The sequence below is a fragment of the Labrus mixtus genome, chromosome 10 (assembly GCF_963584025.1).
Source record: "Labrus mixtus chromosome 10, fLabMix1.1, whole genome shotgun sequence".
NCBI lineage: Eukaryota > Metazoa > Chordata > Actinopteri > Labriformes > Labridae > Labrus > Labrus mixtus.
The window spans coordinates 28,721,708-28,746,681 of NC_083621.1; the positions used below are offsets into that span (position 1 = coordinate 28,721,708).

At 43.5% G+C, this 24,974-nt stretch overlaps 2 protein-coding genes across 3 annotated transcripts; one reads left to right on the top strand and one right to left on the bottom strand.

Moving 5' to 3' along the window:
• Positions 1-611: 611 nt before the first annotated feature.
• ugl (ureidoglycolate lyase) lies at positions 612-12,826 on the bottom strand. The gene is made up of 15 exons (XM_061049059.1): positions 12,709-12,826; positions 8,620-8,748; positions 8,306-8,524; positions 7,849-7,939; positions 7,690-7,766; positions 6,109-6,219; positions 5,969-6,028; positions 5,235-5,391; positions 4,882-5,080; positions 4,103-4,181; positions 3,931-4,023; positions 3,675-3,747; positions 3,527-3,594; positions 2,538-2,647; positions 612-1,386 (listed from the first exon to the last, which is right to left on the bottom strand). Exons 1-15 carry the CDS (start codon positions 12,712-12,714, stop codon positions 1,206-1,208), a joined length of 1,653 nt encoding a protein of 550 aa, XP_060905042.1. The 5' UTR covers positions 12,715-12,826; the 3' UTR covers positions 612-1,205.
• A 2,961-nt stretch (positions 12,827-15,787) lies between these two features.
• hars (histidyl-tRNA synthetase) lies at positions 15,788-24,966 on the top strand. Of its 2 annotated transcripts, XM_061049060.1 has the most exons (14): positions 15,825-15,966; positions 17,684-18,061; positions 18,202-18,291; positions 18,691-18,810; positions 18,889-18,984; positions 19,194-19,319; positions 19,411-19,518; positions 19,690-19,788; positions 20,876-20,969; positions 22,107-22,234; positions 22,386-22,658; positions 22,730-22,846; positions 23,450-23,596; positions 23,944-24,966. In XM_061049060.1, exons 2-14 carry the CDS (start codon positions 17,927-17,929, stop codon positions 24,001-24,003), a joined length of 1,593 nt encoding a protein of 530 aa, XP_060905043.1. In that variant the 5' UTR covers positions 15,825-15,966; positions 17,684-17,926; the 3' UTR covers positions 24,004-24,966. The 2 variants fall into 2 exon arrangements, with proteins under 2 accessions (XP_060905044.1, XP_060905043.1); XM_061049061.1 differs by lacking the exon at positions 17,684-18,061 and having other exon boundaries at positions 15,788-15,966.
• The last annotated feature ends 8 nt before the right edge of the window (positions 24,967-24,974 follow it).

Sequence of the window (24,974 nt, forward strand, 5' to 3'; positions counted from 1 at the left end):
CACAGTTGAATTCCTTGTGTGTGAGCATACCTGGCCAATATAGCTGATTCTGATGACAGGACATTAAAGGAAGACTGTGCAACATTTTACACATAAATACATTATAAATCCAGTGTATCCTGTGTAAATGTCTCTCTGAGTCACGACTGTCTACAATGAGGGAGAAGCTCGAGTTCCGCTGGCTGTGTTGTTGTGAGAGCCGTGTTTACATGGACGGGACGGCCGGCTCCTCCCCTTGTGTATAAAAACTGTTTTAGTTAAGGACCAGAGTGTCACCTAAGTGTTTTTAGATCACAGTCATTCTGTGTCAATGTATATGCAATGTGAAGCTACGAGCTAACTAAAGAGCGCTAACATTAGCATGCTAACACAACAATGCAGGACACAGGTGATTGCAGTCCTCTTTGGCGCCCTCTTTAATCTGATCTGGAGTTCAAGCCAAACTAAATCTTAAAGGTGTTACATAAATAAAGGGTCAGTAGTGACAGGATCCCCAATCCTGTTTCTCTGTTAATAATTCAACAACCAGAGGAACACAAACAGCTCCTCTCAGGTTGTACAAGTTGTGCCTTTTTTTTAACAGAACATGTTCTGTAAAAACACCACGGACATCACCTACATATCTTTTATTTAAAAAAATAAAAGCAAACATAAGAACAAAGAGAATCATGGCTCCCACTGCCTCTCTTACTGCTGGTAAAAACAAGTATAGATCCCACCCAGGTGCATGCTGGTCCTGTACTTGCCACTGTCAGAAATAATGTGCTAAATGTGTACGTACCTTTAAGGGTCCAACAGTACCTCAAAGGTACACTCATTGTACCCCTAAACAAGGGTACACATTTGTGATGATTCTGTTTGGTTCTGGTTTTGTTGTCGTTTATTTTGTGTTTGTTCTCTCTCAGTGTCTCTCAGTGTGCAGTGTTTTATGTGCTTTGGATATGTTTGTACTTACCTGTGTTTTTTTAGACACAGCAAACAGGGAGCAAAGACAGGGTCTGCAGATGTGTTCAAGGAAATCCCAGTGAATGAAAGAAAGTTTGATTGTTTATTGTTAAAATAGTTTTGGCCAGGTGTCTAATGTCAAAGAGATCAGTATGTTGACAGTGTTCACATTAAAAAAAAGCAAACAGAAAGGTTAATATTTCTTTTATTGTGGTGGCAGTAATACACTCTCTGTAAGAACATCTTCCATCTGAGACTCTTCACAGTTTGTGTCGGGGAATGTCTGCCTCCAGAGCCTCCACCTGTCTGAAGTCCTGGGAGCTGAGAAAGGTGTGGTCCTGATTTAAGTAGGAGGTGATGAATTCTGGGAAATCTCTCTTTAGGACCACCTCCAGGAATATATCTGCCGCTGTGTTTAGCCTCTGTTTAGCCCTGAAGAAACCGACAGAGACAGAGAGAGAGAGAGAGAAAAGAGCTGAACACCCGAAGAAGAATCATCTCTTTCATTAATGCTACACAGATTTCAAAAACTGTGCTGTGTTGTGAAGGCTTTTCAGATTTTCCAACTTCCTGGAATGCATCACAAACTATTGATTGAGACCTCCCTGGTCCTCTTGAGGACAGACCTGACAAAGCTCGACTTTTGCTCTTTAAAAATCTGCGTCATGAATGATGTTGTTAATTCTGCAAACTTAAGACCAGATAATGGAAAGTAAATCACAAGAAAATCAGTTTGTTTTTCAGGTTCATACTGCTGAAGAAATCCAGAGAGAAGCCTCTGTGTGACTTACTATTTAAGTTAAAGTGAGACTCACCAGAAACAGATTAATGAACAAAGAAATGACAGCGTTTACTTTGCAGACATATCTGCTGTGATACATTTCACTTTGCTTTTGAACTGAACAACTCAAACTGCTAATTGAACTTTAAACAATGCAGCACACAGAAAAGGAAGCCGTTTAATGTTAACCACTGACTACATAGGAATAATGTTACAAGAGGCTTATAGCTTTCGCAGACGATAGCCAGTGAGTTCTGAGATGGTCTTTACTTTGATGGTCTTGCTGTTTCGGAAACCATTGAGATGACAACAGTTTGTCTTGACTCGTTATATGTATAGCTTTTTCAAAACAACGTATGACTTTAAAACAGCCTGTAGGTCATACAAACCAGCGAGCGATGTGAAAGTGGCTAGCTTATGAAAGGGGACATATTGTGAAAAATCCACTTTTAGGGTTTTTGAACATTTATTTGGGTAACCTGATTGTCTACTGACCCACAAAATGTGAAATAAACCCATCCAGTCCTTTGTTTGTGGTCTGTATAAGTCTTAAAACACAGAAAAAAATGCTCCGTTTCAAATGTGCTCTCCTTGTGCGCGCACTAACCCCCGGTTTTATGTTATATTTTGACCAAAGCTCAGCACAGATGTTTCATTTAGACCACAGGGGACTGTTTGAAAAGGTGGAAAAGGGGGATAATATGTCCTCTTTAAATATGGTTAAGTTATCCCTAATTTAGATAATGTCCTCCCTTTACAAGGATAGCAGTAACCTGATTGGCTATCAGCATGATAGGGAGTGTCTGCACACCTGACGCTGAGCTCCATCAGAACCTCATGGGTTAGGGCAGTAACCAGCCGCCGGCTCACCACCCTGCTGTCGTCCTCCAGCCTCGTCTGATGACGGATCCACTGCCACACCTGACACACACACAAAGAACGCATTTTTATCTCGTTCTTTTTAAGCCGTCTCGTCTTGAAGGTTCCTCTGGATCGTTACTTCAGACAGCCTGCTGCTCTGGAGCTGACAGACTCCAACTGCTGCAACCTCTTCATTCAAGTCCTACTTTTATTTTATGAAACTATAGTTGTTGCTAAGACTTTTTTATGTTCTTCTTTACCTCCAAGTTCATCTACATGGAGCTCGTTCAGTAGGGTTCATATTGAGCTGGTTGTTTCTTCAACAGGTAATGAAATAAAGAAAGCTTAAACTGGTTCATTTTACAGTCTCTATGTTGTCCATCGCTTTGTTTTCAGGAAACTGGTTGAGGGTGTCACTTATGAATTAATGTGCTAGTCAGACAACTGTCCTGTCATTAATTGTCTGAAGGGATGGCTATTCCTTCCTCACATTTACTTATAATGCTATTTTGGCCAGCTACCAGTCTTACCACGGGCAGTAGCCCCTCCCCCAGGTGGGTGACACTCCCACAGCTAGGTGTTTGTTCTGCCCTCTGAGTCTGCCTTCTCACCGTAAACAATAGGACATGGAGCGAGAAAGCCCGAGACACCCAAGCCCTTCCAGAGAGGGGGCGCGGTCAAACACAGCTCATTTACATATTTAAAGGTACAGACACAGAAACAGCCTGTTCTGAACAGGGCTGAAATAGAGGGGTTTATAGGCATGATCAAATACAGGATCAGAGTAGATTTAGAACAAGAAACTTCACACACATGTTTTGAGGAGCTCTGAGACTTATTTAAACTGGTTGAAGAGGAGGATAATGCGTGACCTTTAGTCAAGCTCTGCTTGGTTCACTTGGTGGGTACTGAAGTCAGATTATTTAGCACTAAACCCACCTGTGATCTGGAGATCTCTGCTGTTGCTGAATCTTCCACCTGGCCTCTGTAGAAGAAGTGTCCAGTACCTAAAAAACAGAGTCAAGTTTTAATAGTTCTATTGTTCCTGCCCCGCCTTACTTCAGTCTGAATGTTTAAATGTACACACCTGAGAGCCACGCATTAATAAAGAGGACACCAACTGCAATGTTATACTTCAGTCCATAGAGGGTGACTCCTCCCTAATGACAAGACAACAAAATCAACTTTCATTTTCTCTGTCTAAGGTGTTATATAAGTCAGTTCTTCCCACTTCCAGTTTACATCCCAGCCTGCAGTAAACATTTTTTAACAGTGATGGTGAAATGTTGCAGCTTTACAGGGAATCTTCAGCAGTTACATTTTGAAATGCGTTAAAGACTGACTGAGGGCATGGACAGCAGGTCATCAGGAGTAACAGTGACGTCATCTCGGAGCTGATGAAGCTGGTTATCCCCTTCAGTGTGAAGCTGGAAGAGCTGGAGGAGATGAAGGAGACCTCATTAGCTTCTCTGTTTTTATAAAAAAGCTTTGAAAGGCTCATGATCCAGTGCTTACTTTCTGCATGGGCTCAATCAAACCCAGGTCGTACACCATGAAGCCGTCCACACCTGCTTCGATCTCCAGCAACTTCAGTCTAAGAGGAGGGAAGACAACAGGTATGTTTTGAAGGACCCAGCTTACAAAGACCAGCCCTCGCAGGCTAATTGAAATGAAATGGTCTGGTCTTCAGAGGATTTCCTCATTGCGTCCTCACCTGTCCCCATCCTTTCCTTTTCGCTTCTAAGCGCTGTCCTGGTCGCCTATAGCAACCTCAACAGCTGCACTGGATCCAGCTTACATAACTTCACTTGACTTTACTTATCATTTGAAAGATAATTTAAGTTTCAAGGCCCCTTTTGAAATTATCAGGCCTCATTTTCAAATGCACCCTTGGAATGCTGCAGCCCTTTAAATGGGACATTACCATATACTGTATAGAGGACATGACAGGTTCACAAAAGTGAAGCCAACACTCCCCCTATTGGCTGGATACAATAATGGTCTTAAAGTTAAACCTCCTCCATGTTAACAATTGACTAAATAAATATGGACGATGCTCCATCTCCTCACATGCTATGGGGGCCTGACATATTGCGCTATTGATGTGTTTTGTAGCCGAGACATGTTCAGAAGGGAGCTGGCTTGAGGAGCGGCCATTCTTCTAAACAAATCACACATTTAACTTACTGATAAAACTTCAGGTGGGTTCAGTCCACAGCAAAACAGATTCTTGTGTCAGTTTGAAGCAGACACTCACAGTTGTGGAGAGCATCCTAAGCAGGGATGTTTTCTACCTGGTTACAGAAGCCAATGCTCTCTGGTGGGAGTCGCTGAGTGGATCCTGAGGCAGCAGCAGAGCGGCCATCCCTCCTGTTGCGAGCGCTCCCCTCCGATGACACGTCTGAACCAACAGGTCCATGTATCTGCGCAGGAAACGCTTCTCCATGTTGACGTATTTGCTGCGGTCGGGCAGCAGGAAGTTCTGACGGTGACCTGGAGGAGAGACAGGAAACTTGACTTCAGTGAGACTAGATCCCGTGGTACATTTAGTTCTGGACCTCAGGCTGTAATTACGCACATTGGCTTAGTGGAAAATGTGAGAGTTTTTGGCATGTTGAGACCAGCTAAAGGCCAGATATTGTCTCACCAAACTTGTTAACGAAAGAGGCTGAATAATCCCAGATGCCACAGTTGAGTCCAGCTGAGTGATCTTGCAGCTCGTAGAGGATCTCCTCCATCTCAAATGCTGCTAAAACATTTTCGATCAGCACCGTCACCTTAATGCAGCCCAGAGGCAGGCCCAGCTAGACAGACAATCACAGACACACAAACTCATATTAGCCCCATTTATACATGCTCTACTACACTCCTCAACATTTCCACAAGAAGCTACATGTCAGAAAGCAAATGGGGGGGTGTCTGGCACCGCGTAGTCCCTGGGGCACCTCCTCTTTTTGCATTCTTCTGAGCTTTGTCGATGGCTCTTTTCTGTTGCCTGAAAATGGCTGTTGTTGTGATATTTAAACAAAAGTCAGCATTGACGGAGCTCTCAGGTGCAAATAGTTCTACTTTTGTTTGAAACCAAACAATAATAAACGGTATAGCCTAGTGTTTAGTGCGCGGGCTCCTGGTGCAGAGTCTGTGGTCCTCTGAGCGGGAAGCCTGCATTCAGATCCGGTCTGCGGCTCCTTTCCTGCATGTCGTACCCCAGTCTCCCTCTCCCCCAATGTCTGACTCTGTCCACTGTCCTGTCTATAATAAAGGCATAAACACCCCCAAATGAACGTAAAAAAAACAAACAGGGAAAGTTCACTTTGGATCCTCAGATTTATATTCTATATTCTCAATGGTTAAATTAAATATTCACTTCTTTGTGCAAACCTTCTCTTGTGTCCAGACAAAAATCTTGTTCCACAATCGAGCCTCCATGAAGCTCTCCACCTGGAACAAGACGAGAGAGTTTCTGTTGACTTCATTCATAAAACACATATCGTCTGAGTGCACGAGTGACTGTGTGTTACCTTGGAGAGGTAGAAAAAAGGTCCACTCTTGTTTTCAAACAGCGTCTTTCCACAGTGAAACATGAGGAGTCCAAAGTCAAAGAGGGGACCTGGAGCCTCTTTTCCCTCCACCTGACAAACAGCCAGAAAAAAAACAGCCAGTCTATGCTTCGTATGGACTGTTTATTAAACACACACATGTAGGAAAACTTGCCACCCCCCTCCCCCTCCCCCTCCCGTGGGACCCCGTTTGACTAAAACTTCTTAAATACGTCCAGAGCCAAGTGTATAGCACTGCTGCCACATGTGCCCCTGAAATCTAATCATAATGCATTGAATTATGTTGTCTATTTGTTACTTCTTTTATGTGATGTAAACAGACTGGATATCAATCTATCATGCCAACAGGCAAGGCAGGCAACTGCCCAGACGGCTGAATTTTTTTTAAACCAAAGCATGCAACCCAATAGTTGTAAATTTTGCAATGACAGTAGGAATCCTCCCTAAGAGGACCCCATCTGACAGCATCCACTTTTGTTGCCCTGCTGAAAGCTGGTTGGAGGGCCCCCCAACGGATTGGGCCCCAACGGACTCTAGAATTGCCACTGGTGAGTATTTAAGGAGCAGGGGCAAGTCTGACATTTTATTTGAATCCCACAGCATGAGATAAAATATAGGCACGGGAAGTAACCATATCGATATCACGGCAACAAAAATAGAAGTCCTGGGACATCGAGATCGGATCATTTCCTGTTTTTATCAAATATTACAGGCGAAGTCCTGCACATTGTCCTAATTACTTAAAAACGAGGTAACCTTTTGGTACCATGTTGCCGGTGAATGTAAATGTGGGACATTTATGTAATGGAGGAGTGTTTAAACTTCATAGCTATAATGCAGACTTTACTGGGGCTGTGGTGGAGGCTTTACTGGTGTGGTGGAGGCTTTACTGGGGCTGTGGTGGAGGCTTTACTGGGTGTGGTGGAGGCTTTACTGGGTGTGGTGGAGGCTTTACTGGGGCTGTGGTGGAGGCTTTACTGGGGCTGTGGTGGAGGCTTTACTGGGGCTGTGGTGGAGGCTTTACTGGGTGTGGTGGAGGCTTTACTGGGGCTGTGATGGAGGCTTTACTGGGTGTGGTGGAGGCTTTACTGGGTGTGGTGGAGGCTTTACTGGGGCTGTGATGGAGGCTTTACTGGGTGTGGTGGAGGCTTTACTGGGGCTGTGGTGGAGGCTTTACTGGGTGTGGTGGAGGCTTTACTGGATGTGGTGGAGGCTTTACTGGGGCTGTGATGGAGGCTTTACTGGGTGTGGTGGAGGCTTTACTGGGGCTGTGGTGGAGGCTTTACTGGGTGTGGTGGAGGCTTTACTGGATGTGGTGGAGGCTTTACTGGGGCTGTGGTGGAAGGGCCCAATGTGAGATCTTTTCATTGGGCCCAGAAATCCTGGAGAGGCTGCTGATGGTTCAGAACACATTTACCAAACAAAATAAAGCTGCTCTGTTTTTGAAGAGTTTAAACCAGTGAATCTCTATTTCATCAAACTCTTCAGCTTCAGTTCAATGAATCAAGTGATGGAAACAATGTGTGTGAAGTGCCAAACTACCATCATGTTGTGCTCCACCATGTTCCAGGCGCGGGGGCGGAGCATCAGCACTGGAGCCTTAGATATGTGTGGAACATCTGTAATCCAATGAGAGTATGAGAGTGACACAGCGATGAAGATGTTTCACATCACCAGTATGAATTTGATGTTGGTACGTACTGGGGAAGTGGTTGTGAACTGCCTTTAAAACATTATGAATGCCTTTGATCTGATTGAAGTATGTCGGACAGTTTCCATCGTCAAAGTCAACCTGCACGAACAAACAAACAAACAAACAAACAAAGCAGATATTTATTTTTTGAAGGCTTACTGTGTGACTTTCAGAGCCTCCTTCTGTCTCCACATATGTTTGTTTCATCCCAAAGGTTGAACAGAGCTTTAGTCCCTTGTTGTTGGAACTTGATTTTAGTTTGTAAGCCAGTCTCATGTTGTAAACAGATGCTCTGATCATTTCCTGCTGCTTTAATTACTCCCTTTAGATTCAGGCTGATACATCAATAATACATTTTTTTATTTGATTTGAGGGATTGCACCAGAGAGGACCTGTGCCACCCTTGGACCCGCCTCTGGCCACGCCCCTGCCAATCACTGGTCACAGGTCAATGAGAGGTTGTACCTGTATGCCCTGTGCTGGAGACAAGAGAGCTTTAATGAAGCGCTGAGTATCGCAGGGAGCCAGATCTCCTACATCCACATGTCTTCTCTGGAGCCTTGGGGGGGCGGGCAGTACCCTCCATGCCAGGTCCCTCCTGATATGTGAGGTTGATTCCAGGAAGTTTGGCAGGTCACCGGAAAGGTCAAAGTGGGCTTTTCTGGACATTCGTAACCGCAGGACCTGAGTAAAGACAAGCATGTAACAGATCGTTTTTTATCCTAAGTTAAACAGGTCTGCCACACTATGAAACAACAGGGATGTTCCACGTCTCCTACCTGATCCACCTCCTCGTCAAACATGGAGATCAGCTCATGGAGGAAGAGGAGGGACTCTCTGGTGAAGACTGTTTTAAACTCTTCTTCTAAACCTGAGGGAGAGGGAGACAGCTCCATGCTGAGTGGACCCTGTGGATGAGAACAGCTGGCATGTCAAAATCTTACTTTGCATTTGTAATAAATGGAGTCCACATGAACGCCACATAGACGGTAAATTAAGATGGAGAGAGCAACAGCCGCCTTGGAGTGAGGCCAAAAAAGATTTAGAACTCCCCCTGCTGACTGGCTGAAGTATAGGTCATAAACCCCACCTCCTCAGTTAACAGAGGGTACTTCTCATGTCTCTTATTTTTCGTTTCCTCTCTCCTCAATCCTTGCTTGAACCGGAAGTCGTTCCGTGCCACCATGTTGAAGGACGTCTCAAGTCGCTTATTTCAGCACCGAGGAGCGAGGAGCGAGGAGCGAGGAGCTATGATCGAGGAAACATGAGACCAGCCTTCCAGGAAGACTTTTCACTGACAGACCCGCCCCCTTCTCGAATATCACTCATTGATTGGGCGCTGCAGCGGATCAGACTTTAATGAAACTTATCAACATCAGCAAAGTTTAATAACGGAGAAAAGACGCTAAACGGAGCGTCGGACATTTAAACATAATGTTAACATGTGTCAGTTTGTAAAGAGTCTGTGATGAGCTGGGATTAAAAAAGTGTCTGACATGAAGAATAACAATGAAATATGAAGTATAAATTCCTTAAAATTAATATAAGAGTGTAGGCTGTTCACCGCCGACTTTGATAGGCTATTTGATTTGTTTTCTGATTCAGCATCAAACACAAAGTCTGTTAATTTGAAGTGTAAAAACCAAAAGATCATGAATGACTCCATTATTAAAACTGCTGATATGTATTTTCATGATCACTCACACTATTTGCCTTTTTTCATTTAATCATGATGAGAAGTCTGACAGAGGGGGAGTCTGTCAGTCAGACAGAGGAGGAGTCTGTCAGTCAGACAGAGGGGGAGTCTGTCAGTCAGACAGAGGGGGAGTCTGTCAGTCAGACAGAGGGGGAGTCTGTTAGTCTGTGTTTATAAAATACAGAATTCACGGTCGGATTATCAGTTATGACAAAACATTAATAAATAATTTAACATTAAAACTGTTTGAGTGTAGAAAAGGTCTGTATGTTATTTTTATTAGTATTATTAGTCGTCAGCTGATGTCGCTTCAGGTGACGCTACAGAGGAAAGGACGTCTAATGCCTCTTTAAAGAGATTTCCCCGTTCCTCTCTCCTCTGCTTCGTTTCCTCGTGTCTCATGCATCTCTGGTGGGCGGGACCAAGACCCAAGTGTGGGAAGCAAGTGAAGGAAACATGGATGCAATTTAAGAGACATGAGAAGTACCCAGAGAGGAGCTGGGTCAAACTATAAAACCTAAATGCATGTCGGATACATTTTTCTCAAAACTGGTTTATTCATGATATTTATTTTCCCACCATTTTTGTGTTTACTTCCTCTATTCTCTGAGACGTTTCTCTTTCATTTGTTTTGTATGCTATAAAATGTTATGATTGACAGCTCTGTCGACCAAAGTGGCTCCTGCAGCACCGGATCATCAGATAAGAAGAGGCACATTGAAAGGAAAATCCTCCCTGTTGCTGTTGAGGTCACCAATGGTACCAGGGACAAATGAACTTTTTAGTCTGTTAGTCCTGCACCTTGGCAAAGTATACCTGTGACCAGATGGCAGCAACTTGTACTCTGCAATAATGTCTATCTCTACTGCACAGACTCAACATGTCAGCACCCATCAAGAGTATACTCTGGCTTCTCTTGAAATAACAGTTGTTATGAATTCTGCGCTGTACAAATAAAGATTGATGAATTGATCCTTTTCAACAGGAGGAGGCTGAGGCACGCTGTCCATTTGAGTCCACGCCCCCTCAACCAGGCACATCAACTCGGAAGGAAGAAAGTATTCAATGCATAACTTGTCAAGGTAACAAACCTGACACCACGTTATGCAGCTGTGACCTTTTTGATCCAGTAGATGTCACCCTTGAGCACCAGCATGAAACCTAAACAAACTGCTGTTTGTTGACACCTCCACCCTCCTGAATCCTCCGCTCTCCTCCAGTGACACACCTCCAACCCCCCTCCCCTTCAAAAGCACTAAACGCAAGCTGCAGACTAAATTGTCCTGGGGGTCATTCCATGAAGCAGGATTAAGCTGAATCCTCGCTTATTTCCATAAGTCTGGCTCATTTAAGTGGGAGTTTCGTTCAATCACCATAGCTTATATGAATCCTCGTTGAATTACCATGGTAACTGATGCTGGTGAACAAGTCTGCTCCGGACCAGGCTAACAGTCGAACTAAGTTTAGCTGGTGTCATGTTATAATATAATAAAGATCATAAAGCTCTCAGCTTTATTCAAAATCTATCATGAATAAAAACATTAATTATATCGTAAAAGCGACACATCTAATGAAACTACACGTGAGAAAATATTTTAAAAAGGTATAAAGAACATGATTTTATAAAAAGCCTAATATATAATTCACATCCCACAAAGACCCCACGTATAAATGGCATCTCCTTTTATTTATTATTTTGAGAAATATTGTGACAATAAAATTGACATTTCACTGTAACCACTGAGGAATTTTACATTTGATTTTACACAAAAACGCACAAGAACAAGAACATATCATTTACAGTCTCTTGTTGGATACTTCATGATAATATATTACAACAATTACCTTAAACTAGGCTACGCACAGACTTTTTATAGATTTATCTCCATTCAGACACTGCTGTACCTTGATGCTGTGCAGCTGTAGCAGAGGTCTGATATTGGACAGGTGTGATTTTAATCTGTGTAAAGGTTTTATACTGTAGAGACCCCAAGTGGACAGTCGCTCTGAGATCGGACAGTTTGTGGAGCAAAGGCTCATGGGAAGTTTAGTGTGCAGTTAAGAAAAGTGTGTTAATAAGTCACTGTTCAGTAATGTGGTTGTAATCATTGGTAATTTCGCATGTTTAATGTTCCACTGTGATAGAGGATGTAAAATCCGTTCATGATTGTTAAACCATGAGTGTGAGAGCTGTTGCACGTGTTAAATATTATAATCAGATAAATTACAGATTTAGTGTCTAGTATTAAGTCAAATGCACATGAACCTGAAACATGTATATCTTGTACATTTAGTTTGATGGTATTTTTCTACCATGCCATTTCCCTGGATTATTATTATCTGCAGTTTTACCTTCTTTTATTAGTAATACAATCTGTACATTTTTCACACAGCTCTATCAGCAGCGTTGGTTCAGCTGTTGAAACAAACAGCTCTCTAACTCTCCCCTCTGCCTGACTCATTTAATCGTCTTTTCATTCATCCATTCATTTGGGCTTCTTGTAAACATCAGGTGCGGTAACAAATCGAGACTATGCAAGTCTGTCTTGAGTCAGTCCTGATTCATTAAGGCTGGATTGTGTTCATGGAATGACCTGAGGTTTAATTAGGAGATGGAGTTAGTTTCAGACTGACTTTTTCAAGGAATACCCCCTGATCTCGAGCTGCATTGTTGTGTTAGCATTTAGCCCTCTTTAGTTAGCTCTAGCTTCACATTGCATGTACATTTACATGGAAAAACCATGATCTAGAAACTCTTACGTGACATTTCAATAATCAGTGAGTATGTTCTTCTTCTTCTCTCTAGTCTTTGACTAAAACAGCTTTTATACACAAGTCAGGTCAAGTTTATTTATAACACATTTCATATGACAAGCATAGACACAATGTGGGGAGGAGCCGGGCTCTGATGTAAACAGGGCTCTGACAACAACACATCTGACGACACTGCAGCTTGTTCACATATTGTTTGATAGCTTCGACCACTCTCCCTCAAATAAAACAATTATTTGACTTGACTTATTGAAGCGTAGGCATGTCTAAATCTCTCCGGACACTTTCAGAGATAAAGAAACTCAGGATCAAAGTTCACACACCTCGTCACACTGCTGTCGTTTCTCTCCTCACTCGTAATGTTGCTTACAGAATAATAAAGAAACTTGCTGATACTCACAGACATGTTGATGAAATCCTCCGTTCACTCTGCAGAAGTGGACTTTGGTTTTGGACTAACTTCAGTCACTGTTTGAACAGGAAGATGTTTGCCTATGTGTAGAGTGTAAAGTCCTTTACTGTCCCTACTCCGGCATTTTACATCTTTCAAACACAAGGAAAGAGTGGAGACACATCGGTTAAATAGAAATCCTTGTTTTATCCTCTTAATTCATCTTCAGTGCTTCCTGCCTTAAGTTTAGATTAAACTGCCTCTAAAATGTGTCCATATTTTTGGAGGATTTGAAGAACTGTCTCTCAAGTTCTGTTTTACAAGAGATCTTTTCAGCCAATTCCCTCAGTGATTTATAACTGATGAAAGGGAACCCTGCAAAATGCATAAATACATTGGCCAATGAATTATGCTAAGTAGACTGTTTGCAGGAGTTTACTTGCCGTTTTTGAAAATTTTAAACGAGAAATTACCAAATCGTGTGTTCTTAGAAGCCTTTATTTCTGTTATCCAAACAGGTTTCACATCATGTTTTATAGTTTAAATTCTGGGTTGATGTAAATGATGGGATCAGGAACACCTCCGGAAGTCATTGTCTGTGTTTTATTTCACATTTTACACAAAATCCTCACTTTTTAGAAAGTGGCGCTGTACAACGGGTCGTGGTATTTAAAGCTATCACTTTGGGAAGCTTTTGTAAAGCAGTATGAAAAAAAACCTTCAAGGCCTTTACACATACGAGCATTATTTTGTCTTTCTTGGACAGATGTTGTAGTTCCACTTTATTTTTATTTGCTGCTTTTTTTTGACACTAAAGCCTCGTTTCCACCAAGCGGTCCGGTTTGGTTCAGTACAGTTTTGGTACGGTAAACCCTGATCTTACTTGCATTTCTACAGCTAACCGTACCCTTACACATCACTAAATCACAGTGGCGCAACAGAGACAACCAATAAATTCAACAAAGAAGAAGAACACGACACAATAAACAAAATCAATGATTCCTAGGAAGGTCTGCGATACGATACACTTTATTGTCCCTTTAGGGAAATTTGTCTTTGACTCAAAGAGCTGCCAAACATTCAGCTGCTTCCTCTAGAATCAATAAATAAAACAGTAGAAAAACACATCCACACATAAACAGGAAAGAACATACCATTACAAAACAACACACGTATATTACACAAGATCTGCAAAAACACAGCATGAGAGATAAAACAACAAAGGTAAGAAACTATAAAAACATATAGGAAGACCATGATGCTACTACACAACCCACACAGCCTTACCAAACATTATCCAGAATTTAGATTGACGTGGGAACAAAAGAGTTTTTAAAGTGGTTCAGTTTACATCGGGGGACTCTGTATCGTCTGCCAGAAGGTAGAAGCTCATTCTCAGAGAGGAGGATGTGAGTCAACACTCACTGTGTCAGTCTGAGAACACATTGTTTATATGTTGGCTGTAGGGAGTCTGCGGGCGCGGTCACACTGGTCATCTGTACCGTGCTTGCCCCCCCGCAGCGCCATTCCCACGCTGACCTGCACGGCCCGCGGTCACACTATACAGGACTATCCGTGCCTAAGCACGATTACCTCTTGTACATAACGTCGTAATACAACACATACACGCTTTCTGTTATTATGAAGCGTGCTCAGTTTACAAACAGGCGGACGAGAGAAAGAGAGAGAGAGACAGAGAGAGAGAGAGACGCACAGTCGAGTCCGCGTCTGCACATCAGAGAACAACACAGAGCATGACAGTTACTTTACAACTTATTTTAAGCCATTTTAATCAGACACAGCCATAAATAAATAAAAAAATAAAATAGACGCATGGCTGAGTCCGCGCGCGACTCCGCAGGCGCCCGCACATCAGAGAACAACACAGAGAACATAACAGCTACTTTGTGTCTTATATTGTCTCATGTTAGTCAGATACAGACATGAAACCTCTCCGAAGTGTGCCAAAGCCAAGGAAGTGTACCGTGCCTGAGCACGATACGGAGCGGTCACACTGGACAAACTAACTGGACTTTAGCGTTGAAGCGTGTTTGGGCACGGTACGGATGGCCAGTGAGACCGTGCATCTCCAAGGTTGTCCACGGGGCGGGGGTGGATCGGTACTGTGACGGCCCTGGCCATGGTGTTTGGCCTGGTACTGCTTGTGTTTTGTGTTTCAGGGTTTGGCGTCATCTGGTGGTTGGTGGTGGCATGCCTGCTGGTTGTTGGGAGACTCGCCCACCTACCTGCTGATTGCAGATGGGCTTCATTTGGGTGGAAGGGCATACAAGCCAGGCTGCCAGAGCTGCCAGAGCTTTCTGGGGTTCCTCGGGACAGATTGGACTTATTTCCCTCTGCTCTTGCATTTTTGGTTGTTCTGAAATAAACTAAAACTTAAGCAAGTTGACTGTGTGGACCTCCATTTTGAATGTTAGGGCCTACACGAGCTGGCCGTGGCACCCAACAGAAGGGTACAAAAAAAGTAGGACGGTATGGATCAGTTATTATTTTGGTACCATTCACAACTTTTGACAGTGGAAACGCCAATAAATGTATACCATACAGAAAACAAACTGAACCGGACCGCTTGGTGGAAACGGGGATTTAATGCATCTGAGGCTCTAACTGAGAGCTGCCTGTATTTGTCAAAACGTGCAGCGACACCGGGCTAGTAAATACAGGGCCTTTAACTGGGATGATTATTCAAAGAGATCTTTTGTGTGTACTCCTTACAACTTCTCTTTGTTTTCTTTTTTTGGTTCATTCCTAATATTTTGTCTTTTAACTCAATTCCTTTTTGTATCTTCAAACAATGACTGGTACATTTAGAAATATGGTGGCCCTGAAGGTCAACTGTGCAAATATTTAATTATTGCAAAAAACATTTCACTACATGCAAAAGTATTTAATTAAACACAAAAACATAAAAAACAACAACATATTTTCAGGGAATATATTTCATTTGCGGCAAATGTTAAGCTTAAAAATCATAATAAATACTTAAAAACACCAATCTTTACTGTTTACTGTACTAACCAGTAGGTGGCGGTAAAACACCGATCATGAATGACAACAGAAGAAGAAGTTTTACGTGTTTCCGTTTCCGTTTTGCACCACCACAGCAAACTCGCTGACAGCTGCTGTGTTCGTCCCTGTGAATTTAATCAAAATAACACCATGGAGGACAAGGCACAGATACAAGAGGCGATTAAAACCCAAGGTGAAGTCGTTCGGAAGCTGAAGTCAGAGAAGGCGAGCAAAGAGCAGGTGAGGAGATGAAACAGAGATAGTTTAATGTAAAGTCTGTACGTGTGCTGAACTTCATTCAGTCTGCCGGAGCTAAACCCACATCCCACAAAACACATAATTCTCAGTTTTATTCCTTAATTCCAACATTGTTTTCCTGCTTGCATAAGACGAATTTTCCAAAAGGAGCTTTAAACCTTTAAGACACTCTTCTTTAAATCATAGAGCCTTTATGTGATCGTTGATATTGAAGTTTATGTTAAATTGTTTTGTATTTGAGTGGGGTTTGGTGTTGGTCTAAAAATGACAGAAGAGCAGCCTCCGTAGTGATGAAGCCATTACGTCACATACTCAATCAAATGAATGTGCTTTAGTTTAATTACCTAGCTCTCCAGGTACCATAAAAAAAGACTAAGTTAATTCATCCTGCAGGAGTGAAAAGATGTCTCATACCAAACCTCGTTTAACTTTATGCACAGTTATAATACTGTAGCTGTTTCTGTTTAACTTCAACAATTAGCTGTGTTGTGAAAGTGCCGAATTGTCCGTCAGAAACCAAGATCACACAGGATGTCCTTGTTAATATTATACTCCCTGTATGTGTTTATTTATAACTGATTCAATGTTAAATAGCTTTGGATTTGAGCGGGGTTTGGCGTAGGTTTTTAAAATGAAGCAAAAGTCAGCCCCACGAGCTATTTGAGAAGCTGTCAAGTCAGCTACTTAATCAGATTTAATGAGAGGCACTATTCATTAATTAGTTCGAAAGGAACGTTTTTCTATTTGTCCTGTACAGTGTTTTCATTTTAGCTAACTGCTAGCTTAAAACCAGTTACTTCAGACGTAGCGGCTAACTAGCCTCTGCGACGCTAACTGGAGCTAAACAGTCTTTAGACACCATCTTACTGAACCGATTTAAAAGCAAATTTAAGTAGGGAAACAACGTTTAAGACGAGCCTGTCATGAAACACTTGAATACATTAATGGATCACTTTTATCTTATTCATCCACAACGCGGAAGAACAGCTGATGCAACATCTGACAGGTGTGAAGAGAAATCTACCAAACACAGTTTATAAAGACTCAGAGGTGTAGTGCAGGTACACGGAGTATCCCCACTTATTGTTTCAGTCTCCACAGGGTACACCGACTTCTAAAACCCTCTGATTCACTATATTCAGTATGTTTATTTGTTTACCCTCGGATGGTAAAGGGACTGAGTAGTATTCTCATTTTGAGTTGAGTGAATCGTTACATCCCCAACATCTCAGAGATAAACTGTGTCACCATAATGTCAGTCTTCCTGTCCAGAGTGAACTTCAAACTTTCCAGACACTGGTATCAGAACAACACAATATTTTAGAGAAGCTTCATTCTGTCTGGTCGTTTCACTTCAGAGCAGGTGATCTGTCGTCAGTCTGCCTCCATGTGTCATTGTATATTTATTTGTGGTTTTGTTAAAGGCTGCGGTGTGCTGAAGTGAACCGTGTTAAAACCAAAGTTTTACATGAAGGTGTCTACTGCATACACAAGGACACTCTCTGTGTGTGTGTGTGTGTGTGTGTGTGTGTGTGTGTGTGTGTGTGTGTGTGTGTGTGTGTGTGTGTGTGTGTGTGTGTGGGCTGTGTTTGGCTCGCTGCTTTGATTGACTTGCTACATCTCGTGTTCTGTCCTCCACGCTGATGATGATGATGATGATGATGATGATGATGATGCATCATGCCACGCCCTCCCCTAGTGATAGGGTTGCTTACCACTTTTCTCCTGTTCTTCCTGCCCGACCCTGGACGCCCCCGGCCTGCCTCGCCCTTCATCATCACCATCATCTACCTCCACCCTCCTGGACCTCACTGCTGCACTCACTCCCTCGCTGACCTTCCTCGGACCGTTGTGATTGGCTTCTGTGGCTGGGCTGCTTTTACCCATGATGCACTCCTGAACTTCTGTTTGTCCAATTTTTGGACGTACATTTTTTACCCTCATGTTTTTGAATCCCCGCTACCGTGGGATGAACTCACTGGGCATGTTTTGTGTTCGTACTTTTGCTGTGGTGGGCTGTCGGACTGCAACACGTGCGCGCTCTCTGTGCACGTCTCCTGGGATCACTGTGGCTCAGGTAGGCCTGTGGTGCCGTGTGTAAGACTGTGAGGCAATATTTCTTTCATAGTTTTTTTCTGTTTTTCTAACTGATGTTAACCAATGAAATGACACTTGTCAGTTAATGTTCACAAACCTCTTATTGTGTGTGTGTTTCAGATCGATGAAGAAGTTGCCAAACTGCTGGAGTTGAAGGCTAAGATAGGAGGAGATGAAGTCAAACATCAGTTTGTCCTCAAGACAGCAAAGGTAAGACCGAAGTGCTGCTGTTTTCAAACACACATGTTTACTGTTCACATTAGGGATGTTAATGATTAATCACTGTTAAGAATTTAATCGATTAAAAATGGATTAACCGACTGGCCGCTTGTGCGCCTCACATCGCCTCACGTCCTGGCCAAAAAGTTGCACTCAAACACACCGCAAAGACTACAGCCGAACGGTTCTGCGCATGCGTGAGAGGAAACAACTCTCCATGCCAGACGGCGGCGGCGGTAGTCCGTTGTTATGATACGAGAAGACCATTTTCACACCGCTGTCAGTCACCACAGTAAAGAAGATGCAGAGGTGACAAATAAGGAGAAACCGCACTAATGGGTGAAAGCTAAGATATTGGGAGTGAAACACTGTAAATGTTTTTGTCTACAGGGAACGAGGGATTACAACCCCAAACAGATGGCCATCCGAGAGAAAGTCTTCAACACCATCATCAGCTGCTTCAAACGCCACGGAGCCGAGACCATCGACACGCCTGTTTTTGAACTGAAGGTGGATTTTCACACAAACTTCACTTAAGTCTCAACTTTAAAATCATCTCACGTTCAAACAAAGTGTTGTTGTTTTTAGGAAACGTTGACGGGGAAGTACGGAGAAGATTCAAAGCTCATCTACGACCTCAAAGATCAAGGCGGCGAGCTGCTGTCGCTCAGATATGACCTCACCGTATCCTTCAATCTCTAAAGCTGTTTTCACACCTGGACATTTCTGGATAATAGAATAGAATAGAAAAAGACATTCAGGGATCGAGTACGAGAAAAGACCAACACCCTGTCATTCTGTGGGGAACACAGATTGGATGGATGGAAGTTGTAACTCCATTAGTTAGTTGAGAGCAAAGAGATGTGTGTTGTCCTTGACCAGACCTCCTTCAGGTGCCCTTCGCCCGCTACCTGGCGATGAACAAGATAACCAACATCAAACGCTACCACATCGCCAAGGTCTACCGCCGTGATAACCCAGCCATGACCCGTGGACGCTACAGAGAGTTTTACCAATGTGTGAGTCGTCTTGTTGTCACTCCTGCAGGTTGACTTGTTGACCTGATTTGTCTGCACTTGAAGTGTAATTATTGTTTGGGGTGTGTTTCAGGATTTTGACATAGCGGGGCAGTACGACGCCATGATTCCCGATGCTGAGTGTCTGAAGATCGTCTGTGAAATCCTCAGTGAGCTGGACCTTGGAGACTTCCGTATCAAGGTTTGTCACGTTCATTCACCTGAGATCCAAGTCTCATCTCATCTTTGCTCGAGTTTGGTGTGAAAAGCATTAAAGTCCTCGTCACCGGTCCTGAGCTCTCAACTGAACAGGAAGTGTGGTCAGACTTTGATCAGTAGGTGTTGATGCTTTGACCACGTTCTTTGTTTCCAGGTCAACGACAGACGCATCCTGGACGGGATGTTTGCTGTGTGTGGCGTTCCAGACGACAAGTTCCGCACAATCTGTTCGACAGTGGATAAACTGGACAAGGTACGGACGCGTCCTGCTGTGCAAACAGATTTCATTCTGCAAATGGAACCGACCCTAACTCAGAAAGTTCTCATTGATGGTCGATGTGGTTCTGAGAAGTCAACTACTGCTATGAACACTATCGGACCTTTAAAAAAACAGGTCTTTTTGAAGAAAAGAAAGGTTACAAAGTCCGATAAGATCAGGTAATCCAATCCCATTTTTATCCAGATGTAACCCCCCGTCTGTGTTGTTTACACTTTGAGCATGATTGGGACACTTTGATCAAACACATCTGGATGATCCTGATCCCAGCAGAGTTCGGATTCACGCCAGATTACAGGCACAAAATCAGCCAATGTTGATGCTTCAGATGTTTTTTAGATTTTGCACTGGAATGCTGTGTAGCGTCAGTGACCGTAGAAAAAGTAGAATTAGGGTTGTTTAAAAAAGAAAACGTAATCCACCAAATAGCTTCAGTATCAAACATACAGTATGAGCTCCCTGGTGACAAAGTCTGTAGTATGAAGCCCTGTTTTAGAGCCCTTGTGATCCACAGACTGCAATCCCACTACAGCGCCGTAACAAAGCTCCACCGCCATCACGCTGTCAGACATTCATATAGACTCATCAGCGTAATACTGGGGTCCCAGTCTGTGAATTCATGTTACCTCACTGTGTTGTGGAAGCTCCACATACACACACATTCAGACATGAACACACACACACAGCGCTGCGTTCCCCCGCTGGATCAGCTGATCCCTGTAACGCCTCTGTAGCAACCTCCGAAGACCGTACAGAGGGGGGGTCACTTTGTCCCCTCATTACACCTCCATGGCCTCATATTGAAAGTGAAACGTCACAGGGACGTAAACATCGCGCCTTGAAACAGCAGTCTGGATGGGGCTTCTAATAGTCTGTATCTGGATCAGGTTGATACCTGTGAACGTCAGGATGAAAGTCTGATGGATCACCTCATCCATGATAGAAAAAAAAAAGTGAATTTTCCAAATCTGATAATTCTGATCCAGTGTATCTTTTTGAACAGTTGGGCCTTGAGACTGGCCGTCATGGTTATATGAAGTCATTTTCTCTCTTCTAAATGCAGATGCCCTGGGAGGAGGTGAAGAAGGAGATGGTGAACGAGAAGGGCCTGTCGGAGGAAGCTGCAGACCAGATCGGGGAGTACGTCAGTATGCAGGGTGAGACCCCCCCCCCCCCCCCGATTCACACAGGAAGTATCACATCCTGACATCTCCAGCCTCTGTCCTCTCAGCTCTCAGCAGGCAGGAGAAAACTGTGTGCTGATCAGTGATGGATCATTTACTCAAATACTTTAGTATCGAACCATAAACTACTGCTCAGGTAGTTTTCATGTATCGGAGAGGTTCTTAAAGATGTTTCCTTGGGAAAAAGAAACAGCTTTAAGAACCTCCGGGTGGCCCAGGTTCGGGTCCGGCCTGTGGCTCCTTTCCCACATGTCATTCCCTGCTCTCTCTCCCTGATTTCCGGCTCTGTCCACTGTCCTATCTCTCCATTAAAGGCACAAAAACCACAAAAAAAGAAGCTGTTTCCTACAGTTAGCTAGAAGAAGTGAAGTGATTTTTAAAACTCTTATTATCTAATGATTATCTAATTGATGTACGGCCTGCCGCCTTTGTCCTCTCTCTCTCCGTGGTGGACTTCACCGAGGGCAGGTCTCTGACACACAAAGAGTGCTGATACATCTCTCCTCTAAATACTTGTTTTTGATGCAGCATGTTTATTAAAGCTTGTTAGTGCAGCCACAGAGCTGATGTCGTTTACTGCTACATTTCTAATATTTAGGGCCAAACAGTGGACAGACACGGTTAGGCTGTTTTCATGCATGCACATAAAGGGTCACCCAGACTTTAGCGGGACGTTTTCCTGCCAGCCCCAAAATAACATTTCAGCATGAAGTCTGTGTGAGCTGAAGTGTGAACGCAGCAGAATATTCAGTTAAGAGGTCGGAGGTGATGACGTTTATATCACATGACCAGTGTGATCATCTAATGAATCTTATCTGCTAACCAGTAGACTCTTAAACACTCATTAAAGCGTCATTACAGCGCCAGATTTTGCATCGTCTGTTTTCTTGGATTTCCTCACCATTGTTTTTCTTCCTGAAACTCTCTGCTTCACGCTGTGGGGAACACGTGTCAATAGGCAATTTATGTATTAAAGAATTTTCAGGAGGTGCACGTGTGAAGAGCAGCCCTGAAGAAACGCCCTGAACATGTCGGGGAGTGTTTATCAGCTTGAATAATGCACCTGTGTGTGTGCTGCATGTGTAAACAGGAAGTGTGTTTATTCTTCAGGGGGAATGGACCTCGCAGAGCGCCTCCTTCAGGACCCCAAAATGTCTCAGAGTAAGCAGGCCTGTGCCGGCCTGTCCGACATAAAGCTGCTCTTCAGCTACGTGCAGCTCTTCCAGGTCACAGACAAGGTGAGAACAGAAGCCAGAAACTTCTTTTTATCATATTTTTTATTCATTTTACCTCCTGCTCAAGTCCCTCTTTGTGTGATTTCATCTTTCTTCTCCACCATCTTTCTCTTCTACCTTTCCTCCACTTTCCCCCCCCTCCCGTCGCCTCCAGGTGGTGTTCGACCTCAGTCTGGCCCGGGGTCTGGACTACTACACAGGAATCATTTATGAGGCGGTGCTGACGCAGGCAGGTGTGGCCCCCGTGTGCACCGAAGCCCAAAACGGGGCCCCCGCAGAGGAGAGTGTCAGCGTGGGCAGCGTGGCGGGCGGAGGGCGGTACGACGGCCTGGTGGGCATGTTTGACCCCAAAGGAAGGAAAGTGCCGTGTGTGGGCGTCAGCATCGGCATCGAGAGGGTCTTCTCCATCATGGAGCAGAAGGCTGAGGTGATGTTTTGAATAAGATGATAAAATGATGAGTGTGTAAGAAGTCTGGACTCTAACTGTTCTGTCTTCAGGCCTCAGCAGAGAAGGTTCGCACCACAGAGGTTCAGGTCATGGTGGCGTCTGCTCAGAAGAACCTGATGGAGGAGAAACTCAAACTGGTGTCTGAGCTCTGGAACGCTGGCATTAAGGTGTGTGTGTTCATGTGTTAGACTACAGGCTGCTCCTTTCTTACATTAACTTTCAGTCCTCACGGCGGCCTTCAGATACAGAGCTCTTCGTGTTTAGTGAATGTTTGCTCCATCATTTGTGTCTGCTGTTAAACAACTGACATGTGTCTAAGCTGTTAGGTGGTACTCTTCACTAACAGGAGAACGAAACCTTCAAGAAACTAAAAGAGGCTTTCAGACAATCTGATCAGATTTAAATTTTTGCTTCATTTAAGGGGTGATCTTTTCGTTTTTGATTTCATAAAATAGTTTTAATATCAATTGTTGTTAAAGGTGAACGGTCTTGTACTGAGGTGTTTCACCCAGGAGCGACCTGGCTGACCAGCTTAGCTGTAGTTTCTATCGTAACTAACCAGACTTGATTGAATTTAAAACGGTCCCTTTATTGATTTTTCTGTTCCTCTATAACAGTAAACATAAACCAGCATGTTCCACTTTGTCCACAGGGGGGCGCCAAGATCGACACAAACTGACAGTTCCTCACAGGAGCTTTTTTATTGGTCTAGAGACTCGTTGTAAACTGATATTAAATGCCTCTGTCTTAATGTGTGTGTGTGTGATCAGGCAGAGGTGATGTACAAGAAGAACCCCAAACTGCTGAGTCAGCTGCAGCACTGTGAGGAGTCTGGGATCCCCCTGGTGGCCATACTGGGAGAACAGGAGCTGAAGGATGGTGTGGTCAAACTCAGAGTGGTGGCAACCAGAGATGAGGTACGATACACACACACACACACACACACACACACACACACACCAAGGAATACTTCCTGTTTTGTTTTTAACACTTAATTATAAATCCCTGTCCTTCTGATGGAGACACAGATGAATATAAAAACTCAGAGGCGTCTAATCGCATGCCGTTCTAGCTTTAAAGATATTTATTAAGGGAGGAAAAGTCCCAGAGGAAGAATCAAGTGTGCACAAATGAAATCATCAAAATGATCTATAGATAAAAGTAAACAGGTGATGTGATTATATTGACCCATGAGGAAGTTTGTTTTCTGCTTCAAGTCAAACGTTCTGCTTTTAAAGGTTTCTGTTTTTCTTTCCCACCACAGGTTGATATTTCCAGAGCAGACCTTATAGCTGAGATCAGGAGGAGGACATCTGAGGCCTAGTCCATCCCCCCCTCCCCCCCCTTCATATTCTGCCACATCATCTGATTGCTTCACACACACACACACACACACACACACACACACACACACACACACACACACACTCTGCAGACTCCTGACCAGGAACAGGGTCTCGTCTGGTCCTCGAGCATGTTGGACATCGTGCAGCCCTGACAACACTCCATCCCTGTTGTTCTTGTAGCGGCCACACAGACCGTTTGGTGCGTTCATGAAGGCTGATACAAGAACACTGACGCTGAGAGGACGTGAGTTCAACAGGATGTGCTTCTTAAAGAAACACGGAGCAGTGAACAGGAAGATAGACAGATATTTGGCCTGTAGGGGCTTCTTATAAACGGTATTTTATCCTGAAAGATGTTTGGGAGACACAGAGCTCTGTGGTCGTCTGAAACCTCTTCACCCTGACCTGCTGTGTCCCCGCTCGGTCAGGAAACAAATCCTGGTTCAGGGTTAAAGAGCTCTCTAACAGCCTGTACAGAGATAGCTGGATAAATAGATACTGTTTGAATATAAGATATTATTGATGTTCTCAGTCAGGTGGTTGACTGGAGAGTCATGAATGGTCTTTGTAGTTACAGTCGTCTCAGATCTCCTGTAGATCATCTTCAGATTAAAGGATTAGCTTCATAAAAATGTTCTTTGTTTACAGTTTGACTGGTTTATTCTAAGAGAAGCCTGAAAACCATCAGCAGATCAAAAAGAACCACCTCAGCATGAAATACCGTTTTTTGAGAAGTCCCACTTTACTTGATGTGTAAAAATGATTTCACGTTGCTCTCTTAACCGATCTTTAACATTAACCCAACTATGAAAGTGTAATAAGTCAGCAAGGAGATCAGTTTGTCTTCATCAGGCTCATGTCAAAGAAACAGAAACTGTCTGTGTCTGTACGCTCACGACTCTGAAATAAAAATATCCATCATTTGTCTGGAAACAGAAGAACATGGGTG

Excerpts from the sequence above, each read along its gene's own strand:
- ugl (XM_061049059.1), bottom strand. Across the intron at positions 7,940-8,305 it reads CTCCAGCACAGGGCATACAG|GTTGACTTTGACGATGGAAA; the intron begins GTACAACCTCTC and ends TTGTTCGTGCAG. Across the intron at positions 2,648-3,526 it reads CAGAGATCTCCAGATCACAG|GTGTGGCAGTGGATCCGTCA; the intron begins GTGGGTTTAGTG and ends TGTGTGTGTCAG.
- hars (XM_061049060.1), top strand. The coding sequence starts at position 17,927 with ATGTTTTTGAATCCCCGCTACCGTGGGATGAACTCACTGGGCATGTTT. Across the intron at positions 18,292-18,690 it reads TTGTCCTCAAGACAGCAAAG|GGAACGAGGGATTACAACCC; the intron begins GTAAGACCGAAG and ends TTTTGTCTACAG. Across the intron at positions 19,519-19,689 it reads TTGGAGACTTCCGTATCAAG|GTCAACGACAGACGCATCCT; the intron begins GTTTGTCACGTT and ends CTTTGTTTCCAG.